A 20581-nucleotide genomic window follows, 5' to 3' on the forward strand; every position below is an offset into this window, starting at 1 on the left:
ATAACCATACCTCCAATATGATAGAAACAGTATACTATGTATACACCATACCTCCAATATGATAGAAACAGTATACTATGTATACACCATACCTCCAATATGATAGAAACAGTATATTATATATACACCATACCTCCAATATGATAGAAACAGTATACTATGTACACACCATACCTCCAATATGATAGAAACAGTATACTATGTATATTATGTATACACCATACCTCCAATATGATAGAAACAGTATACTATGTATACACCATACCTCCAATATGATAGAAACAGTATACTATGTATACACCATACCTCCAATATGATAGAAACAGTATACTATGTATACACCATACCTCCAATATGATAGAAACAGTATACTATGTATACACCATACCTCCAATATGATAGAAACAGTATACTATGTATACTATGTATACACCATACCTCCAATATGATAGAAACAGTATACTATGTATACACCATACCTCCAATATGATAGAAACAGTATACTATGTATACACCATACCTCCAATATGATAGAAACAGTATACTATGTATACACCATACCTCCAATATGAGTCGACTGAGAATCAACATAGATTCCCCCCACATCTGAGGTAATTTCCCAATGGCTATGCGCGTCTGGCTGTTAGGATTCCTGTATTCCTCATCCACCTAGCAGTACAAACCAAATGCAAAGTAAAATTTACTATGGGTACTTATTAAGTTTAAAAAATGTATATTACAGAATATATTTAAACATCAGGAGTACTTGGAGCTCAATTCAATTTTTACTGATATCAAAGTTAAACCTAAATCAAAGTACTGAAAGTACTGAAGACACAAACGAAAACAAATTATTTTAACTGCTTTTGTTTAGTGGGGACATGGTCAACTTTGTATAGAACATCACCAATACCTGATTAGGACTAGGACAAAATATTGGCAAGAAAAGAAATTCATATCTACTTTTGATTGCAAGTGCGTCTTGGCAGCTAATTTTCAGAATAGGTACTCGGGTAATCTTATTTGACATCTTCAATGGGTTAATGTATACGTAGTTGTAGATGTAATATGAAGGTCCTAGATTACCTGTAAAATTAATGAGGCCTTTCTTTTCAAACTTTTGAGGATCCCATGCCTATAAGCGCTTCACAAATTATCATTATCATTAGCATTTGAAAAAATATTTATACATTTGATGTAGCGCCCCATCTAGCTACCAGCTTTTAGATAAGAGAGAGCTCAGGTTAAAAACATTTGTGTGATTGTTTTAGGATTTTATCGTGTGTGCGAGCCCTGGTTTCAATGATGTTATGTCAAGGTTTTGAATGATATTTTGTGGCAGATTGTTCTATCCCTTCAGTGCCTTCTGTAAAATAGCGATAACAAACTTCAATTGTCAAAATACAATATGGCTGCCTGTCGGCCATGTTGTTTTCCGATTAGTCTCAAAATGCAATATCCATAACTAGGCACCGAGGGGAACCTACATATAAAATTTGAGAAAGATCCCTTCAGCACTTTCGGAGAAATAGTGATAACAAACTTCAATTGTCCAAATCCAAGATGGCTGCCTGTCGGCCATATTGTTTTCCGATTGGTCTCAAAATGCAATATGCATAATTAATGTAAGCACCAAGAGGAACCTACATATGAAATTTGAGAAAGATCAATTCAGTGCTTTCTGAGAAATAGCAATAACAAACTTCAATTGTCAAAACCTAAGATGGCTGCCTGTCGGCCATATTGTTTTCCGATTGGTCTCAAAATGCATTATGCATAACCACCCACCAAGGGAAACCTACATATCAAATTTTAGAAAGATCCCTTCAGCACTTTTTGAGAAATTGCGATAACAAACTTCAATTGTCCAAATCCAAGATGGCTGCCTGTCGGCCATGTTGTTTTCCGATTAGTCTCAAAACGCAATATGCATAACTAGGCACCGAGGGGAACCTACTTATGAAATTTGAAAAAGATCCCGTCAACACTTTCTGAGAAATAGTGATAACAAACTTCAATTGACAAAATCAAAGATGGCTGCCTATCGGCCTTATTGTTTTCCGATTGGTCTCAAAATGCAATATGCATAACTAATGTTAGCACCAAGAGGAACCTACATATGAAATTTGAGAAAGATCAATTCAGTGCTTTCTGAGAAATAGCAATAACAAACTTCAATTGTCAAAACCTAAGATGGCTGCCTGTCGGCCATATTGTTTTCCGATTGGTCTCAAAATGCAATATGCATAACTAGAAACCAAGAGAAACCTATGAAATTTTAGAAGATCCCTTCAGTACTTTGAGAAATAGCGATAACAAGAATTGTTTACGGATGGAGGGACGGACGGACCACGGATGCAGGGCGATTTGAATAGCCCACCATCTGATGATGGTGGGTTAAAAACACCTGGGTCTGATAAACAGACTCTGGAAGCGTAGAATGCGGATGTAGACAGGGCAGGGTATACCATCACGACGGGCACATTAAACTAAGCACTATATTCAAAACTTAGAATTACATGCTCATATCAGCTCAGACTTGAGACAGTTTCTTAAGAGTGAACATGATTTTCATATAGCACTCTACGTTATATGTTTACACTCCATACTGTGTAGCTACAAATCATCTATACAACAAAAACACATTCATTCACATGTACAGTTCAAATCAATTTGAAGTGGAATTTTGTTTTTCACTTATGTACATTGCATCAAATATTCTCCGCAATAGTATATGTACCATATACATAACTGTTACTGCATGATACATATATATATGTATGTATGGTATATATATCATGTTAATTAATGTTAGTGAGATGTGAATGTAGCTATATGTATTGATATCATCGATTTCAAAATCAGAGGTTTTTTTTTAATCTGCAGCATCTGTCGGATGAAAATGTAGTTCGAATGCCCAAACTGGATGAACTGTACATGTAGTAGCATTCTTCAAAGTCCATTATGAATGCTTTTCATACAAATGTATTTCTTTCAATTGTTCATGTGTTTAAATTATTAGAACACTGAAGTAATTTTTATTTTCATAAAAATGGAAGTACTGCTTATCTTTAAAACTAAATTGGATATTGATAAGATAAATTTGCCAAAATGTTAAAAATCAAACCTTATTAAGTAGAATCTAAACAGTTGTAAATGGCTAAGCCCACTATTCTTAACAACAAAATTACTTATTTTGATTCTCTGTCAAATATAATCAGGTTACTTGAAGACTTTGTCAGAAAAGTTAACACATATATACATTATTAATAGTTGCTTTAATTAAATTAATCTGAATTTGAACATTAAACCGACTTAACAATTTAAATGAAAAAAATGTGTTTTCACCATTTACCATAATTGACAAGAAGAAAATAATTATTTAACTCAACCTATGATATAGTATGTAACAGTCATCAAGACAATACTATTATCTTTAGTCATGCCAAGTTATTTCACAATAGGATATATGCACAACACAAAAAAGTTTTACAAATTTTTGTTGTTTAGAAGAATAATGAACTTAGTAATTTTTGCTGTTCTTCTCAAATAATATGTACTAGTGTTGTAAAGAAAAAAAGATTAAATAATAATAATAAATCTAAGTGATAATAAATTATTTGCATTGATTTATCAATACTTTACTGTGCATTAGTTTAAAGGTTAATTTAATTCAGAAGCTGAAATGATTTAAGACAGAAAAAACCGCAGATGTAGGAATATAACATTTCCACTGCCTTTAAATATCTCTGGTTAAATTTAGCAATCAGTACATTTCCATGAAAAATGGTGTTTTCTAAAGAGTTACTGCCCTTTAACCGTCCCTGAAGCGTTCAAAACTCCACCAAACATAATAAAGGTCTATGTAGATGTACATCGTAGACCCCTTTCTTTTTTATAATATGCTTCGACTGTTATGTAATATTTCAAATGATAATGATAGATCATTTTCTATTTTTTTTTAAACCATCACGAATATTAGAAAAAAGAATCAGTCGCTATAATTAGAGATGAAATTTTCAGTGACGTCTACATCTGCATGCAGACAGCCACGTTAATGCGGTACGCGTTCTGTAAACGAAAAACTTCATGTGCATTACGTAGGATATAATCAATAGATCCGAAGTCAATATTAATATTCACAAGTCCATTTGACATTTCGAAACCCTATTCAGTGAGAATTTATTTAACTTTTTATTTGCAAACATGCGTATGGTACTCGACTGCCGTTGTTGTGATATTGTCATGATGAATAGACAACTTTTTTTCTTTCGTAAAAAAACATCTATATAATCTAACCATCTGCAGACTACATCAATCACATGCAAGTTAATATTTCAGTGAGAAAATGACATTCAAAGTTGGGTTTGATCACCTACTCTTTCTTTTATTATTGTTTACATTACTGAAAGATGGCGGACAAAATCGGATGCTGGATGAGTGATTTTTCAATGTACAAAATAACAACGATATTCCGACGAAACTTTATCAATATTATAACCCATTCAGTAACATGCCACCAAAGAAAAAAAACACATAGATGTCGATGATGAAAATTCAGCGTGATGTTAGTAGATTTTTCTTCCGGGTCACAGGTAAGCAGCAATATGGCGCCAGCGAAAAGTCGATTGTATCATTCCGCGTGAAATCTAATGCGTTCAACGCGGAAAAATATTCTTACGTATCATCGACAGAACATACTTAAATTAAATACTTTGAAAACTATCTATTTGTGAGGTTCTGTTGTTTTGTCATATATCTAACGAAACTGCAGTGTTGCATTTGACTCCGTAAGTCACGGGACTATTTTTTTTTTGCGATAGAATATGATTGTGAAGTGGCAGTGGAAGTTGTGTCAGAGCGAACGAAAATGCCAAAAAAAAAAACATTGTCCTGTCAGCTTTTAAAATACAACAAAACAAAAGGTGATTTTTTTTAATAGCTGAACTTCACTGTATGTCATTTTTTATCGTGAAGTTAAACAAATATTTACTGCATAACATTACGGAGTTACTGTAAAGCAACGTTTAGATTGGCCAACAGCAGTATCCGCCAGAGCCCTCAAAAGCGCTGACATAGACTCAAACTTACGTTTGTGTCTACGTTTGTGTCAACAAAACAAAAGGTAATTTTTTTATAGCTGAACTTTACTATATGTCATTTTTTATCGTGAATATTTACGATATTTACAAATATTTACTGCATAGCATTACGGAGTTACTGTAAAGCAACGGTTAGATTAGCCAAGGCAGTATCCGCCAGAGGGCATCGTAGATTTTGTCAGCTACACCTCAAAAGCGCTGACATAGACTCAAACTTACGTTTGTGTCAAAAATATGGCATTAAAACTTACACCAAAATCTTAAAGTGTGTCATGATGCAAAAAATCTTTCAGCCAACATTATCTCAAATTTGAAATAAATTAATCTTAACATGTTATTGTAATTTCAAAACGAAAAAAATCGGTCAAATTACCTACTTGATATTGATCAAATTCCCTACTTAAAATTGATAAAAATAAATGGATTTTTGTTGTTTATTATCAATGCCCCAAGGTGTCACTACTAACCTTATCAGCTGGTACTGTGTACAACTCTGGCATCATGAGAACACCGTCAGCTCTCTTCTTTAGGACACTATCCAATAAGTCCTTGTATTTTATTATCTGTTAAACAGAACAGTCCTGATGAAATTGTCATTCATTTTTCATTATTCTGCTGCAAAAATTATAACCTACCAGTTTTTCAAGTCCTTATATCATATCTATTTTCATAGTTGTGAAGTTTGCAAGTTAACTTTTTATTTTTATATCACCACAACAGCTGCTGGAAAAGATGTTTTTTACTAAGTTAACATCAAGAGCAAAATGAAATCTGTGTTGTGAGCTTCCTGTATCGCTCACCTGGTTGGATTCTACCAAACATCAAAATGATGTTCATGTTCAATTTGTTAATAGCTTTATTTGTTTATCTCGAACAGTGCTGTTATGGGATGGGGATCTCAATAGTTTCAACTAGAACTGTAAGCCATTGGCAAACTAATACCCCCGCTACCCCTCATTTGCTTCCATGACAACCAAATGACCATTGTATTTGCTATCCCTCAAAATAACAACATAAACCTTTTCATAGTGACCAGTTACCAGAATTTTGGAATTTAAACAGCTGCATGCATATCTGCACAATGTTTCCGAACATTCCAGTGAAGTTTTATGAAAATCGGTTCACAAATTTAGGAGGAGTTGTCCAGACAAGAAAAACCTACTGATAGTGACCAGTAACAATGACAACAAAAAATTTGGAATCTAAACAGCTGCATGCACATCTACCCATATTTTCTAACATTCAGGTGAAGTTTTGTGAAAATCGGTTCCCAATCTGGTTTGGTTTCATTTGTTTAACGTCCTATCAACAGCTACGGTCATTTAAGGACACCCTCTGGGAGGCCGCGATGTTTGTGTTAAGTCTCCTTGTACAGAACTTTTGCTGATATTTTGCGCTACTTCACTGAAGCATGCTGCTGAAGACACCCAGCAGGACACCCCATACAGTCACATTTATATACCCATCAGGGACAAAGGGATCTGAACTATTGTTAAAGTTGTAAATAAATATTACAGACAGAGGTTTTGTTAACTTAGAAAGATGTGGTCTTAGTACTTACCTGTTCTTCATTACCATTAAACAGAGCATCCAATAAAAAGTAGGCAAAGAACATAGGCCACTGGCATTCAATCTTCTCAAACATCTGTAGCTCCCAGGGCTCATAGTAAAGTCGAGAAGGATCCTGTGAAATAAAGTTTATTTATTTATATCATCATGGCTTTTAGATTAAATTTTTAGCGCTCCACCATAAATATAATTTTGTTTTCCTTCTGAAGTCTGATGATATGGATTAGTGGACTGGGATCATAAGTGATATGGCTCTGTAAAACAAGATGTCTGTCTTTGTTGTGTAAGTTCATAGCAAACCCTGATAGATCATGTGAATAAAGGTTTTTTCTGCTTCCATGGTTCCAATTAGAAGTCAGATAGAACAGGTGAATGACAATCTTTTTTACCTGGGTTCACAGTAACCCCTTTGAGATTGTTACAATTAAGATTTATTTTGACTCAAGCGGTTCATAGTAAAACTCTTGAGAGGTTGTGTAAATTAATTTTTTTTAGCTTAAGGGTTCATTATATTATAAGAAAACTCTGACAGATCATGTCAATTGTTTAGGTTCCCAGGATAGTAAACCCTGACCTACTTAACAGGTCAAAGTACTGATAACGTTTCCTTACTGTTTTATATAGTATATTGTACAGTACCTCTTTGGCTGTTTTGTATCCATCTCTCAAAAACCGACAAAATCCATACTTTCCCTGAAAATAGGAATCAAATAGGAAGAACTAAAACACCACACAATGCTTTCTTCAAACATTACACTTTAGCAATAAAATCAAAAAGGCCACATTATACATCAAAGCATATACATCTTATGAATTGATCAACCTTCTATGTATTATAAAAATTTGATAGAGTCGTATTTAAAAAGGATGTCAGGATCATTCATAGAATCGATATTATTACATCCATTGTAATAAGAAATCTCAATAAACGTAGCCATTTGTATTGTATAGACCAAATCATATATAATATATTAAAAAGTAAAAAGCAATATAAAAATGTCAATTTTTCAAAGACTACAAAACTTTTTTTTAATTGCTACATCAGTAGTATCTGAATGTCAAACAGCGGAGACAATATGTCCCGTTACCTCCAGTTGTTGTTGTATTTGTTGTCTAGTCTCATTGATCAATCGTACATCATCCACAGCAAAGGCCGGGTAACTAATCACTGTAATCAAGGCAGCGTCTATTTCCTACACAGAAAATGGAACATTCTGGTGAAATCACAACAGCTTCCTAAATAGGTCTTATAAAGCATAACTAAACCAAACACTAGGACACCACAACTTGGCTGGAGACATAATAGCTGTATGTTACATAACTATAGCAAACACCAGTACACCACAAACTAACTGTAGACATAATAGCTGTATGTTACATAACTATACCAGACACCAGTACACCACAAACTGACTGTAGACATAATAGTTGTATGTTACATAACTATACCAGACACCAGTACACCACAAACTGACTATAGACATAATAGTTGTATGTTACATAACTATAGCAAACACCAGTAAACCCAGACTGGCTGTAGACATAATAGTTGTATTTATCTATATAAATTCATGTACAAGAAATAAAAAAAAGACACAGATTCACTTCTACTAATCATACACTATATATGAAGCATGTATAGATTTGTAAATGTTAACAGCAGGAAAACTACACAATATCATTGAAAATAATCCTAAAACAATTAATATGTAATTTGTTAATGTTCTACAGGAATGATTTAGAATTACCTTTGAATTCGATTCTTTAGGCAGCATTGAATGTAAAATAGCCTGAAATTAAACAAACACACATGTATTTTTTATTCAAATTGACATTTATAATGTATATCTAAATCAATAACAAGAAATAACTGATAATGACCACTGGTTACAATGGTAAACATTAGGCCAGAACTAGGAGCAAACTTACTACCACTAACTGTCGGCCTTTATTCCAGCTACTTCTGGCTAATTCATCATAGCTCAAGGCCTATCCTGATCAGAAGCCTTTGAAGATTTTAACAAATTCACTCGTGACTTTGAGCAAATTTCTTTGACTAAGCTTGATGGATTTTGACCTCTGTATCAAAGGTTATATTCATTATATATTGAAGGCCTTAGAGTTCTAAAGAAACCATCTGAAGGTCATATTTTATTCCTATGTTGAGCTGTGATCTTGATGGAAATCACTGTATCTGAGCTTTTCCTATAAATTATTTACCTAATAGGGGATTTGAGGTTTATTAAACAGGGACAAACATGAAAAGTAAGAATTCCTTTATTCTTAGAATCCCTGTGGGAAGATATTTTACAGAGTTTTCATTTTCAAACATCTTTGAGAGCCCCCTTTCCCAGCTAGCTACAGGCCAAACATCATTCATCATAGTTGTCATTAAGAAGAATATATTAATTGATATTGGAATTCAGACAACAGATGAAGCAATGCAAGGATGAATGGGATTAATAAACCCTGAAGTCAACCAATAATAAAATCAAGAGGTCAACCAAAAGAAAACCTTGGGATCAACCAATAGTAAACCAAAATGTCAACCAAAAATAAACCTTGGGGTCAAACCAAAAATTACTCTGAGGTCAATCCAAAGGTCAGTCCAGAGGTCAACCGATAGCAAACCAAGATGTCAACCAATAGTCAATCAAGAGGTCAACCAATAGTCAATCAAGAGGTAAACCGAGAGTTCAATTGCGTTAATGAATATGTAACAAAACACACAGACCTGACACTGCTGAGCTTCATCAGGTAAAACATGGATGATGGAAGTGGGACCACCCCGAGCTCCAAATAAATCCAACTCGTTAATGGCCTCCAAGGCTGCCTGTAATGTAATAGTATAATGAGGCGAGTATGAAAGGAAACCTGTAGGTCATTGTAAAGACACCAAAATTTCTATGTGACCTCAGCAAGCAAAACAATACCATGTACAAGAGCTGAAGTTTGTGAACACATCCTTTCAGAAAAATGGGAATTAAAATATGTAAACTGAATCATGAAATCAATAATCAATTTATAGTAAAAAAAATACTTATAAAATAACTGATAATAAAGCAATGTTTGTGAACATGAGAAATCGAATGATGATGCAACAAAAAAGGATACAAAAGTACATTCAGCGAACACTATGTGGTTCTTACCTTTGTGTGGATAATGTGTGGTACTTACCTTTGTGAAGATATTGAGTGGTTCTTACCTTTGTGTGGATAATGTGTGATTCTTACATTTGTGTGAAAACTGTGTGGTTCTTACCTTTGTGTGAATACTGTGTGGTTCTTACCTTTGTGTGGATACTGTGTGGTTCTTACCTTTGTGTGGATACTGTGTGGTTCTTACCTTTGTGTGGATACTGTGTGGTTCTTACCTTTGTGTGGATACTGTGTGGTTCTTACCTTTGTTTGGATACTGTGTGGTTCTTACCTTTGTGTGGACACTGTGTGGTTCTTACCTTTGTGTGACACTGTGTGGTTCTTACCTTTGTGTGACACTGTGTGGTTCTTACCTTTGTGTTGATACTGTGTGGTTCTTACCTTTGTGTGGATACTGTGTGGTTCTTACCTTTGTGTGGATACTGTGTGGTTCTTACCTTTGTGTGGAAAGTGTGTAGTTCCTACCTTTGTGTGGATACTGTGTGGTTCTTACCTTTGTGTGGATACTGTGTGGTTCTTACCTTTGTGTGGATACTGTGTGGTTCTTACCTTTGTGTGGACATTGAGTGGTTCTTACCTTTGTGTGAAAACTGTGTGGTTCTTACCTTTGTGTGAAAACTGTGTAGTTCCTACCTTTGTGTGGATATTGTGTGGTTCTTACCTTTGTGTGACACTGTGTGGTTCTTACCTTTGTTTGGATAATGTGTGGTTCTTATCTTTGTGTGGATATTGTGTGGTTCTTACCTTTGTGTGGATACTGTGTGGTTCTTACCTTTGTGTGAAAACTGTGTGGTTCTTACCTTTGTGTGGATATTGTGTGGTTCTTACCTTTGTGTGGATACTGTGTGGTTCTTACCTTTGTGTGGATATTGTGTGGTTCTTACCTTTGTGTGGATATTGTGTGGTTCTTACCTTTGTGTGGATACTGTGTGGTTCTTACCTTTGTGTGGATATTGTGTGGTTCTTACCTTTGTGTGGATATTGTGTGGTTCTTACCTTTGTGTGGATATTGTGTGGTTCTTACCTTTGTGTGGATATTGTGTGGTTCTTACCTTTGTGTAAATAATGAGTGGTTCTTACCTTTGTGTGCATATTGTGTGGTTCTTACCTTTGTGTGCATATTGTGTGGTTCTTACCTTTGTGTGAAAACTGTGTGGTTCTTACCTTTGTGTGGATATTGTGTGGTTCTTACCTTTGTGTGGATACTGTGTGGTTCTTACCTTTGTGTGGATATTGTGTGGTTCTTACCTTTGTGTGGATATTGTGTGGTTCTTACCTTTGTGTGGATACTGTGTGGTTCCTACCTTTGTGTGGATACTGTGTGGTTCTTACCTTTGTGTGGATATTGTGTGGTTCTTACCTTTGTGTGGATATTGTGTGGTTCTTACCTTTGTGTGGATACTGTGTGGTTCTTACCTTTGTGTGGATACTGTGTAGTTCCTACCTTTGTGTGGACACTGTGTAGTTCCTACCTTTTTTGGGACTGTATGATTCTTCCCATTGAGGGGACACTAGTTCTTACCTTTGTGTGGATACTGTGTGGTTCCTACCTTTGTGTGGACACTGTGTAGTTCCTACCTTTTTTGGGACTGTATGATTCTTCCCATTGAGGGGACACTAGTTCTTACCTTTGTGTGGATACTGTGTGGTTCCTACCTTTGTGTGGACACTGTGTAGTTCCTACCTTTTTTGGGACTGTATGATTCTTCCCATTGAGGGGACACTAGTTCTTACCTTTGCCATACCAATTGAACTAGAGTTGAGCTCTGGGAGGCCATGGTTGGTTTTATCACCCCTTTCCCAAATACCATAATCCTGAAATGAACAGTGGTGAGCAATTAGTACAGTCCAAATTATTCAACATTTATAACTGATAATAAATGTTCCATGCAAAGATATAGAAATTTGGTATGGAATTCCAATGTATGTGACTGTGTGATTTAGTTTTTATTCACTCTCCTGGTAAATTACAACAACACTTTGTCTTGTTTCTTATTAATCAAATATATCTTTGAGTTTATTTAGAGGCTGGTTAATACAATACTACTAGATCCCTTACATTACCATGTTAATGGCAATAATCACTGAATACTTTGGAAACTCTGTCATACTCACAGGAGTTCTGTAGGCAGATTCTATGTAGAAAACTAAATTCTGGATGTAGGCAACCTCATCCAAAGTATAGACAATCTGAAGACCTGCAAACAGAGACAATTATGACCGATATACAAAAGGCTCATAACAATTCCATTTTTTAATATAAAAGTCTGTGAATATGGAAACTCTAATCAGGTAAAGTACAACACTAGTAATAAGTAAAACAGAAAGCTGTCTTTGATAGATATTCTTTCCATCATTACTGGATTGTCTGTGGTAATTGACCATCCCTGGATTGTTTGTGGTAACTGATCACCATTGCTGGATTGTCTGTGGTAACTGACCATTACTGGATTATCTGTGGTAACTGACCATTACTGGATTATCTGTGGTAATTGACCATTACTGAATTGTCTGTAGAAATTGACCATAACTGGATTGTCTGTGGTAATTGACCATTTCTGTGGTAATTGACCATTTCTGCTGTTTATTTCGCATCAAAAACAGAATTTAAGAGTAATTTGATAGGTTTTCCTTTTAACATTGTAAAGATGTACAGAGATGCATTTGATGTGTTACCTGAGGCAGTCATTTGAGCTAGAGTGAAGATATATAGAAAAGGGGCATCTGAGTGTTACCTGAGGCAGTCATTTGAGCTAGAGAGAGGATGTACAGAGATGTGTCATCTGAGTGTTACCTGAGGCAGTCATTTGAGCTAGAGTGAAGATATATAGAAAAGGGGCATCTGAGTGTTACCTGAGGCAGTCATTTGAGCTAGAGTGAGGATGTACAGAGTTGTGGCATCTGAGTGTTACCTGAGGCAGTCATTTGAGCTAGAGTGAGGATGTACAGAGTTGTGGCATCTGATCATGAGTGTTACCTGAGGCAGTCATTTGAGCTAGAGAGAGGCTGTATAGAGATGTGGCATCTGATGTGTTACCTGAGGCAGTCATTTGAGCTAGAGTGAGGATGTATAGAGATGTGGCATCTGAGTGTTACCTGAGGCAGTCATTTGAGCTAGAGTGAGGATGTATAGAGATGTGGCATCTGAGTGTTACCTGAGGCAGTCATTTGAGCTAGAGTGAGGATGTACAGAGATGTGGCATCTGATGTGTTACCTGAGGCAGTCATTTGAGCTAGAGTGAGGATGTATAGAGATGTGGCATCTATTTGTAGGTGACCCCATTCATCATCTCCAACCACAGGCTTGCCAGTCTTACTGCTGTACTTTGCATGTAGTGCATCTTTAGGGCTCTGTGTGTATTTGAACTTCTCCAACTTGTCCACTTGCATCATCATACACCGTAAAAGGCCTCTCATCAACTTCACAACAGCCTGTGGAAATCAATATCACTATATGCCTCATTTATAATCATTTCAGATATATCTTATACCTTTGATGGCTATATTACCTCAATATATCATATAACATGCATGATGGCCATCGTATACCTGAGATGGGAACCTCTAGTAGTAAGAAGGATGTAGGTAGCATGATGGCCATCGTATACCTGAGATGGGAACCTCTAGTAGTAAGAAGGATGTAGGTAGCATGATAGCCATCCTGTACTACCTGAGATAGGAACCTCTACCAATAAGAAAGGGTGAAAGTAACATGATGGCCATCGTATACCTGAGATGGGAACCTCTAGTAGTAAGAAGGATGTAGGTAGCATGATAGCCATCCTGTACTACCTGAGATAGGAACCTCTACCAATAAGAAAGGGTGAAAGTAACATGATGGCCATCGTATACCTGAGATAGGAACCTCTAGTAGTAAGAAAGATGAAGGTAGCATGATGGCCATCGTATACCTGAGATAGGAACCTCTAGTAGTAAGAAAGATGAAGGTAACATGATGGCCATCGTATACCTGAGATGGGAACCTCTAGTAGTAAGAAGGATGTAGGTAACATGATGGCCATCCTGTACTACCTGAGATAGGAACCTCTAGTAGTAAGAAGGGTGAAGGTAGCATGATGGCCATCGTATACCTGAGATGGGAACCTCTAGTAGTAAGAAGGTTGAAGGTAGCATGATGGCCATCATATACCCAAGATGGGAACCTTTAGTAGTAAGAAGGTTGAAGGTAGCATGATGGCCATCCTGTACTACCTGAGATGGGAACCTCTAGTAGTAAGAAGGTTGAAGGTAACATGATGGCCATCGTATACCTGAGATGGGAACCTCTAGTAGTAAGAAAGATGAAGGTAACATGATGGCCATCCTGTACTACCTGAGATAGGAACCTCTAGCAGTAAGAAGGGTGAAGGTAGCATGATGGCCATCGTATACCTGAGATGGGAACCTCTAGTAGTAAGAAGGATGTAGGTAGCATGATGGCCATCCTGTACTACCTGAGATGGGAGCCTCTAGCAGTAAGAAGGGCAAGTGCTAGGGAATGATGTTATAAAAGAATGTCAACAATGCTTTGGAATTCCTAGTAACAAGAAAATTGCCCCTTCAGTGGAATTCCTCCAGTCCTCATTACGACCTGGGGACCTTTTATGAAGACTATTGATCCTGCATTGCAGTTTATCCATTCTTATGTATATTTATAACAGCTAAAGCACCCTCATAGTGAGCCACAACAATGTCTTATTTTTAAATTTTCGACTGGCAGTTTGTGTACCATGTCGCTAAAGCAGCACACCCCTTAGGGTTAGCTCCTATCCAGGGAGATGATAAGAAAGTATGAGAATAATGACCTGTCTAAACAGTGTTATCTTACCTGTTCCAATTCATATGTCTTTGCTCTATCCTCATCCAGGTCAGCATTCTTCTTGTAGGCCTGGGCCAGACCCCACACTGCCATGATAGAGTAGACATTATCCCTCACCCAAGCATGGTTGTGTGTCACAGTACCACCAAACAGCCCAGTTACAGGGTCCTAGTAAAGATGCATAAAATAAAATCTCAAATAGGTTCAACAGGATACCAGAAGTAATTGTCAGTAATAAATATACAATGTCAATCTGAATTCGGCTTTCTATTTCATGGCAATAGGTAGACATTGAATAGTCTTTATATGATGTCTGAATAATGTTTACATCGATCATTTCTCAGCCAATCAATTATTGCAAGAACAAACTCTTCATTAGGCCTACATGTACATAAGACATGTATAGTCTACACATCAGTTAGACTGTATTTGACGGGGAGTGTGAAAACTAAGATTAATGCGTACATTACCTGATGTTTAAGAATAGTTTTGTAAACCAGGCGCTGATAGTAATCAAGACGCACTCCAGAATTACTTCTGTTTCTCATATTTTATCTCTTAGTCTCCACTTGTTCAGCCACTGCAGTTTTGACAAGACCATGTGGAGGGCTTTCGTTTATACAGTTACACCGTTCCAATTAGTTCAACGAGTTCTTCAGTCTATGACGGAAATGGAAGCAATGCTTATTAGGCCTAGATTAGGTTTGTATCAAAACAGGCCAAAGTGACCCAGTTAAAACGATAATATCGTAAAAACAGCCCAGGTAGACGGTACAAATACCTCCCTTTACTTCCGGTTAATCTTATAATGAATTGTCTTTACATATCATTTGGATCGTTTCTACCAGATAAACAAAAGCGACCGTTACATAGTTTCGAACTTTTTGTGATGATCATTTTACCGTCAGTATTTTTAATTCTTAGTGAGACTGATTTGTTGATGTTGTTTTTAAAACTATGTATAATGACGAATATCAGACACTCGATATTGTTAAAGGTTACTCATTCTAAATGTGGTAAATTCGAATCGGTGGCTAATCCGACATAGCATTGCGAAGGTCAAATAAACTGGAAGGAGGTTTGTATTCTTGGGAAAGTAACTGCATCTCGATAATTATAGTCTCCTGACGGAATTTGATAAGCACATTCATATATTTCTATGCATCTGTATATCACGAATTTCCCTCGGTCCTAACACCGACTAATCTTACATATATATGTTAGTAGACATGTGCACTTGCGTAACGTTCTTTACTGATCATGGCGACTCATTGAAGTACTACTACGTAAAAGAGATTGGCGGAGCCCGTCAAAAATGCCTTGCTTTGTTGAACATCAAACATTGTAGGAGTAGCATAAAAGACACGATTTTGGCTAACTAAGTAAAAATGCCCTGCCTGCACTGGGCTCTGATCATGAACAAGTCGAAAAAGGATGAAACATCCTACTACTACAGTATACCAGGTCGGGGAGAAGTATCCTGATTCCACTATTATAGTGGTATTCCACTATAATAGCTATATATAGCTATATAAACAGTAGTAAATTGAAGCATTTCTGCCAGAAAAGGCATACCTGACAAAAAGCGAGAGTTATGGTCGGTATATATAGGTACATAATCCATGTAAATTTAATATTTTAGTCAGTCTCTGTTTCATCTTTGCATTAATTTCGATTATTTGCAACTCGCCAAATAATCCCCCTTAATCAAAGGGAAACTACTCTGTTAAGCTTGTGCGGGAAATGGGTTTTGGTTTACCACGTCATCACTATGTTTTGTCGCATCACCAGTGTTTTGTGACGTCATAGCCATCAGTTTCAGTGTTCCGAAATTCCTGATGTGATTTTGAAACAGTCGCATATTATTTGAAAACCCTCCCACCCTCCCTTGTAATCCATCAAAAACATACCTGCGCACTTTCCGCAAAACATCTATGGTAAGTGAGAAAAATCATGAACTAGTAAACAAAAGAGAAGTTTCATCCAAATCAAGCATGGTTAGGTATCGGAGCTGATGCATGCCAGAACATTTTTAGCCCACCACCTGTGTCTGATCGGGAAAACAAAATGGCCAACATGTGGCCATCTTGAATTTTGACAATGGAAGTTTGTTATCACTATTTCTTGAAAAGTACTGGAGGGATACTTCTCAAAATAAAAACTTGTCGTACCCGGAACGCTTGCAGAGACTGAAACTGCCAACCTTAGAACACCGAAGGAATAGAGGTGACCTAATCAACGTCTTTAAAATCGTGAAGAATATTTATGACGAGCGAGTCACAACAAATATGTTCCAAATGGACACCACCAGCAGGACAAGGGGACACTCGCACAAAATATTCAAAAAACGATGTAACCTAGACATCAGAAAAAACTTTTTCAGCTTCAGGGTAGTAGATGTTTGGAACAATTTGCCACAACATGTTATAGATGCCGAGGAGGTTAAACAGTTTGAAATTGCACTGGACAATCACTGGGATAATACCAACAAATAACTTGTGTATATATATGAAAAAGGACAAATTAACTCATTGCACACCAGATGTATATCACATTGTAAACATTGTAATATCAATTGATATGGACATAGAGGCTTACAGCCTGCGTCCATTATTTATCGTATTAAATCGTATTAAATCAAACATTATATATAGAAATGGTAGGTTCTCCTTGGTCCTTTATTATACCAGTCTGGCTTATTGATTAATATCCAAACTCTGGCCCACTAAAATGTGCAGAAAAAGTAAATACATGTAAGCAATACATGTCTGGGTTGCTATTCAAATGGCTACTGTGTACATGAATCATCATTTTCAGACACATGTTGCACATATATGGATTAAAAAATCTATTTGTTATGTGCAATGACAATAATAAATCTGTACGTATCAATTACATGTTCCAAAGATCATTTAGTAATTTTTAAATACCAGGCCAATATAAAAAAAATAATTAAAAATTTAAATATTAGAATTAGTTGGACTACCCAATGTTACATTCTGTAAGTCTATACACAAAGGTTGTTTGGTTTGCATTTTGATGAATGTAATGCATTAATATTGATTGCAATATTTATCCAACAGGTTGAAGAGTACCATCATGGGTAGGAAATTTGGTCTTATTACCAACACTAAAGGCTCGGGAATTGTTACATATGCACTGTCTCCTCATGAGCAAAAGGCATATGCCAACGTTTGGACTAAAGTCGTACCCAATTCTTTAAGGAGGTTAAGAGGAAAGTGGCCAGTCTTTATAAGTAAGTATTGATCTACTTCATTTGCATTAGTTTTAACAAAGGTTGCTCATTTGACCAAAACATAATATACATGTACACTATATAACCATGTGGAAACTCCTCATTTTCGTCTGTAATACAAGGTAGTGTAATTAACTTTTATAAAACATGTACTGTTTTGGGGCCTATATTAGTAAATGTACACAGTGATCAAACTGCTTCATGATTAATATAGAGATTATAATTATCATTAATGAAGAAAGTTAAATCACCAAATAACATTAAATTGAATATTTACTATTATTTTATGCATGTTCATGTTGTCATTGTAACTATCAGATTTACACTGAATATGCAAGGTATATGTCGGTTTTAATTTACAATTTGACAAGATTTTTGTCGATAGCAACTCAGTTTAAACTTAAGCTTATTTTCTGAAGCATAATTTTTCTATAATTCGAACAGGTTCATCAATATTTATTTAATTTTGTTCAAACTGACCAAAGATTAACCATACTTTTAAGATAAAATTTCTATTCACACCGCAGAGAACATATGGTTCTGGTATTGTATCAGTGTGAAATCAGAGTTTGTGTTGAAACTGTAGTCTGCACCTAAAGCCTTTTGAAGAATAAAAATTGAAAAGGACCCCTCATTTCAAGAAATTCATTGAAACCATACTGAAGGACCCTGTTTATGATACAGGGGCTAATCTAGGATTTGGGGAATACTACCCATTATGAAATTTAGAGGAAATGAAGGGACGGCAGTGTCTTGAATTATTCTTTATATTTTAACATTTGACAGCTATTATTTGCTACAAATCTTACATATTTCATCAAAATTAGGGTGATTTCCTGTGTTTTGGAGAATTTTTCCCTGTTTTATGGCATTTTTTCTTGATGGGGAATTTGTTTTTATTCAAAGGGGAAAACACCATCAGTGGGGAATACTACCCAATTTCGGTAGTAAAAATGGTCTAAATTAACCTCTGTGATATATACCCAGACTACATGTGCAAACCTTGAAAACTATGTACCCATATCCAGCAGTCATCATGAACACTTATCAGTCGTTTTGTGTGATCAGTTGATTTTCAGAGGCGTGTCAAAATTTGTACTTCATTCTTGGAATCTCATTGTGCTTCCATATGATAGTGCCTTATTGAGATTGGTCTCTACTGGTTTTACTGCAGGTGACAATCTATATTTACTCAAGAGGAATTCTTGTAGTTTATAACTTTAAAAGCATGAAAAATGTCCCTGTTTTGAAATCAATTGATTTTATAAGGACAATATATTGCATATAATCCTGAGAATATTCATAGATTCAATTGAAATATGCAAAAAGGTTTTATTCTTTGTTTTTTGTTTCTTGCAGTTCCCTTTGCTGTCTACTACTGGGCACAAGCAGCCCAAGCAAAGAGGGCATACTTTGAGACGAAGGAATATTTGGCAGAGCATCCTGAATAAGATTTTATTTGATATGAAAGACATTTTTGCATTTTCTGATATAAGTGAAAAAATAGAGGTGTTTTGTTTGATAAAATGTATGTAACAATCTGATCCTCTAGTATTGTCTTATTTGTCACTGTCTCGGGAATAGAAATCAGCAGTCATTGACACTACCCTGATATGGAAGTCATTGACACTACCCTGATATGGAAGTCATTGACACTACCCTGACATGATATGGAAGTCCTTGACACTACCCTGGTATGGAAGTCATTGACACTAGTCTACGTATACCCTGATATGGAAGTCATTGACACTACCCTGATATGGAAGTCCTTGACACTAGTCTACGTATACCCTGATATGGAAGTCATTGACACTACCCTGATATGGAAGTCCTTGACACTACCCTGACATGATATGGAAGTCCTTGACACTACCCTGATATGGAAGTCATTGACACTACCCTGATATGGAAGTCATTGACACTACCCTGACATGATATGGAAGTCCTTGACACTACCCTGATATGGAAGTCATTGACACTAGTCTACGTATACCCTGATATGGAAGTCATTGACACTACCCTGATATGGAAGTCCTTGACACTACCCTGATATGGAAGTCATTGACACTACCCTGATATGGAAGTCCTTGACACTACCCTGGTATGGAAGTCATTGACACTACCCTGATATGGAAGTCATTGACACAACCCTGATATGGAAGTCATTGACACTACCCTGACATGATATGGAAGTCCTTGACACTACCCTGATATGATATGGAAGTCATTGACACTACCCTGATATGGAAGTCATTGACACTACCCTGACATGATATGGAAGTCCTTGACACTACCCTGATATGGAAGTCATTGACACTACCCTGATATGGGAGTCCTTGATACTACCCTGATATGGGAGTCATTGACACTACCCTGCTATGGAAGTTATTGACACTACCCTGATATGGGAGTCATTGACACAACCCTGATATGATATGGAAGTCCTTGACACTACCCTGATATGGAAGTTATTGACACTACCCTGATATGGAAGTCCTTGACACTACCCTGGTATGGAAGTTATTGACACTACCCTGATATGGGAGTCCTTGACACTACCCTGGTATGAGAGTCCTTGATGCTACCCTGGTATGGAAATCATTGACACTACCCTGATATGGAATTCCTTGACACTACCCTGATATGGGAGTCCTTGACACTACCCTGGTATGGAAGT

The 20581-nt window shown here is 36.3% G+C and overlaps 2 protein-coding genes across 3 annotated transcripts; one reads left to right on the forward strand and one right to left on the reverse strand.

The window, feature by feature from the left end:
- Positions 1 to 561: 561 nt before the first annotated feature.
- Positions 562 to 15245, reverse strand: LOC117321224 (phosphorylase b kinase regulatory subunit alpha, skeletal muscle isoform-like; the record flags this gene model as incomplete). The annotated part of the gene is made up of 12 exons (XM_033875691.1): positions 15119 to 15245; positions 14658 to 14816; positions 13045 to 13261; positions 11945 to 12027; positions 11564 to 11644; positions 9406 to 9504; positions 8420 to 8461; positions 7760 to 7864; positions 7311 to 7364; positions 6664 to 6786; positions 5570 to 5665; positions 562 to 669 (listed from the first exon to the last, which is right to left on the reverse strand). Coding segments are annotated over exons 1-12 (1245 nt in total), but the record flags the coding sequence as incomplete, so codon positions are not given.
- Positions 15246 to 15682: 437 nt separating this feature from the next.
- LOC117321225 (cytochrome b-c1 complex subunit 8-like) lies at positions 15683 to 19448 on the forward strand. Of its 2 annotated transcripts, XR_004531254.1 has the most exons (3): positions 15683 to 15726; positions 17732 to 17904; positions 19264 to 19448. XR_004531254.1 is itself a non-coding variant. In XM_033875692.1 (2 exons), exons 1-2 carry the CDS (start codon positions 17748 to 17750, stop codon positions 19353 to 19355), a joined length of 249 nt encoding a protein of 82 aa, XP_033731583.1. In that variant the 5' UTR covers positions 17732 to 17747; the 3' UTR covers positions 19356 to 19448. The 2 variants fall into 2 exon arrangements, 1 of the variants encoding a protein (XP_033731583.1); XM_033875692.1 differs by lacking the exon at positions 15683 to 15726.
- Positions 19449 to 20581: the final 1133 nt, after the last annotated feature.

The sequence above is a fragment of the Pecten maximus genome, unplaced genomic scaffold (assembly GCF_902652985.1).
Source record: "Pecten maximus unplaced genomic scaffold, xPecMax1.1, whole genome shotgun sequence".
NCBI lineage: Eukaryota > Metazoa > Mollusca > Bivalvia > Pectinida > Pectinidae > Pecten > Pecten maximus.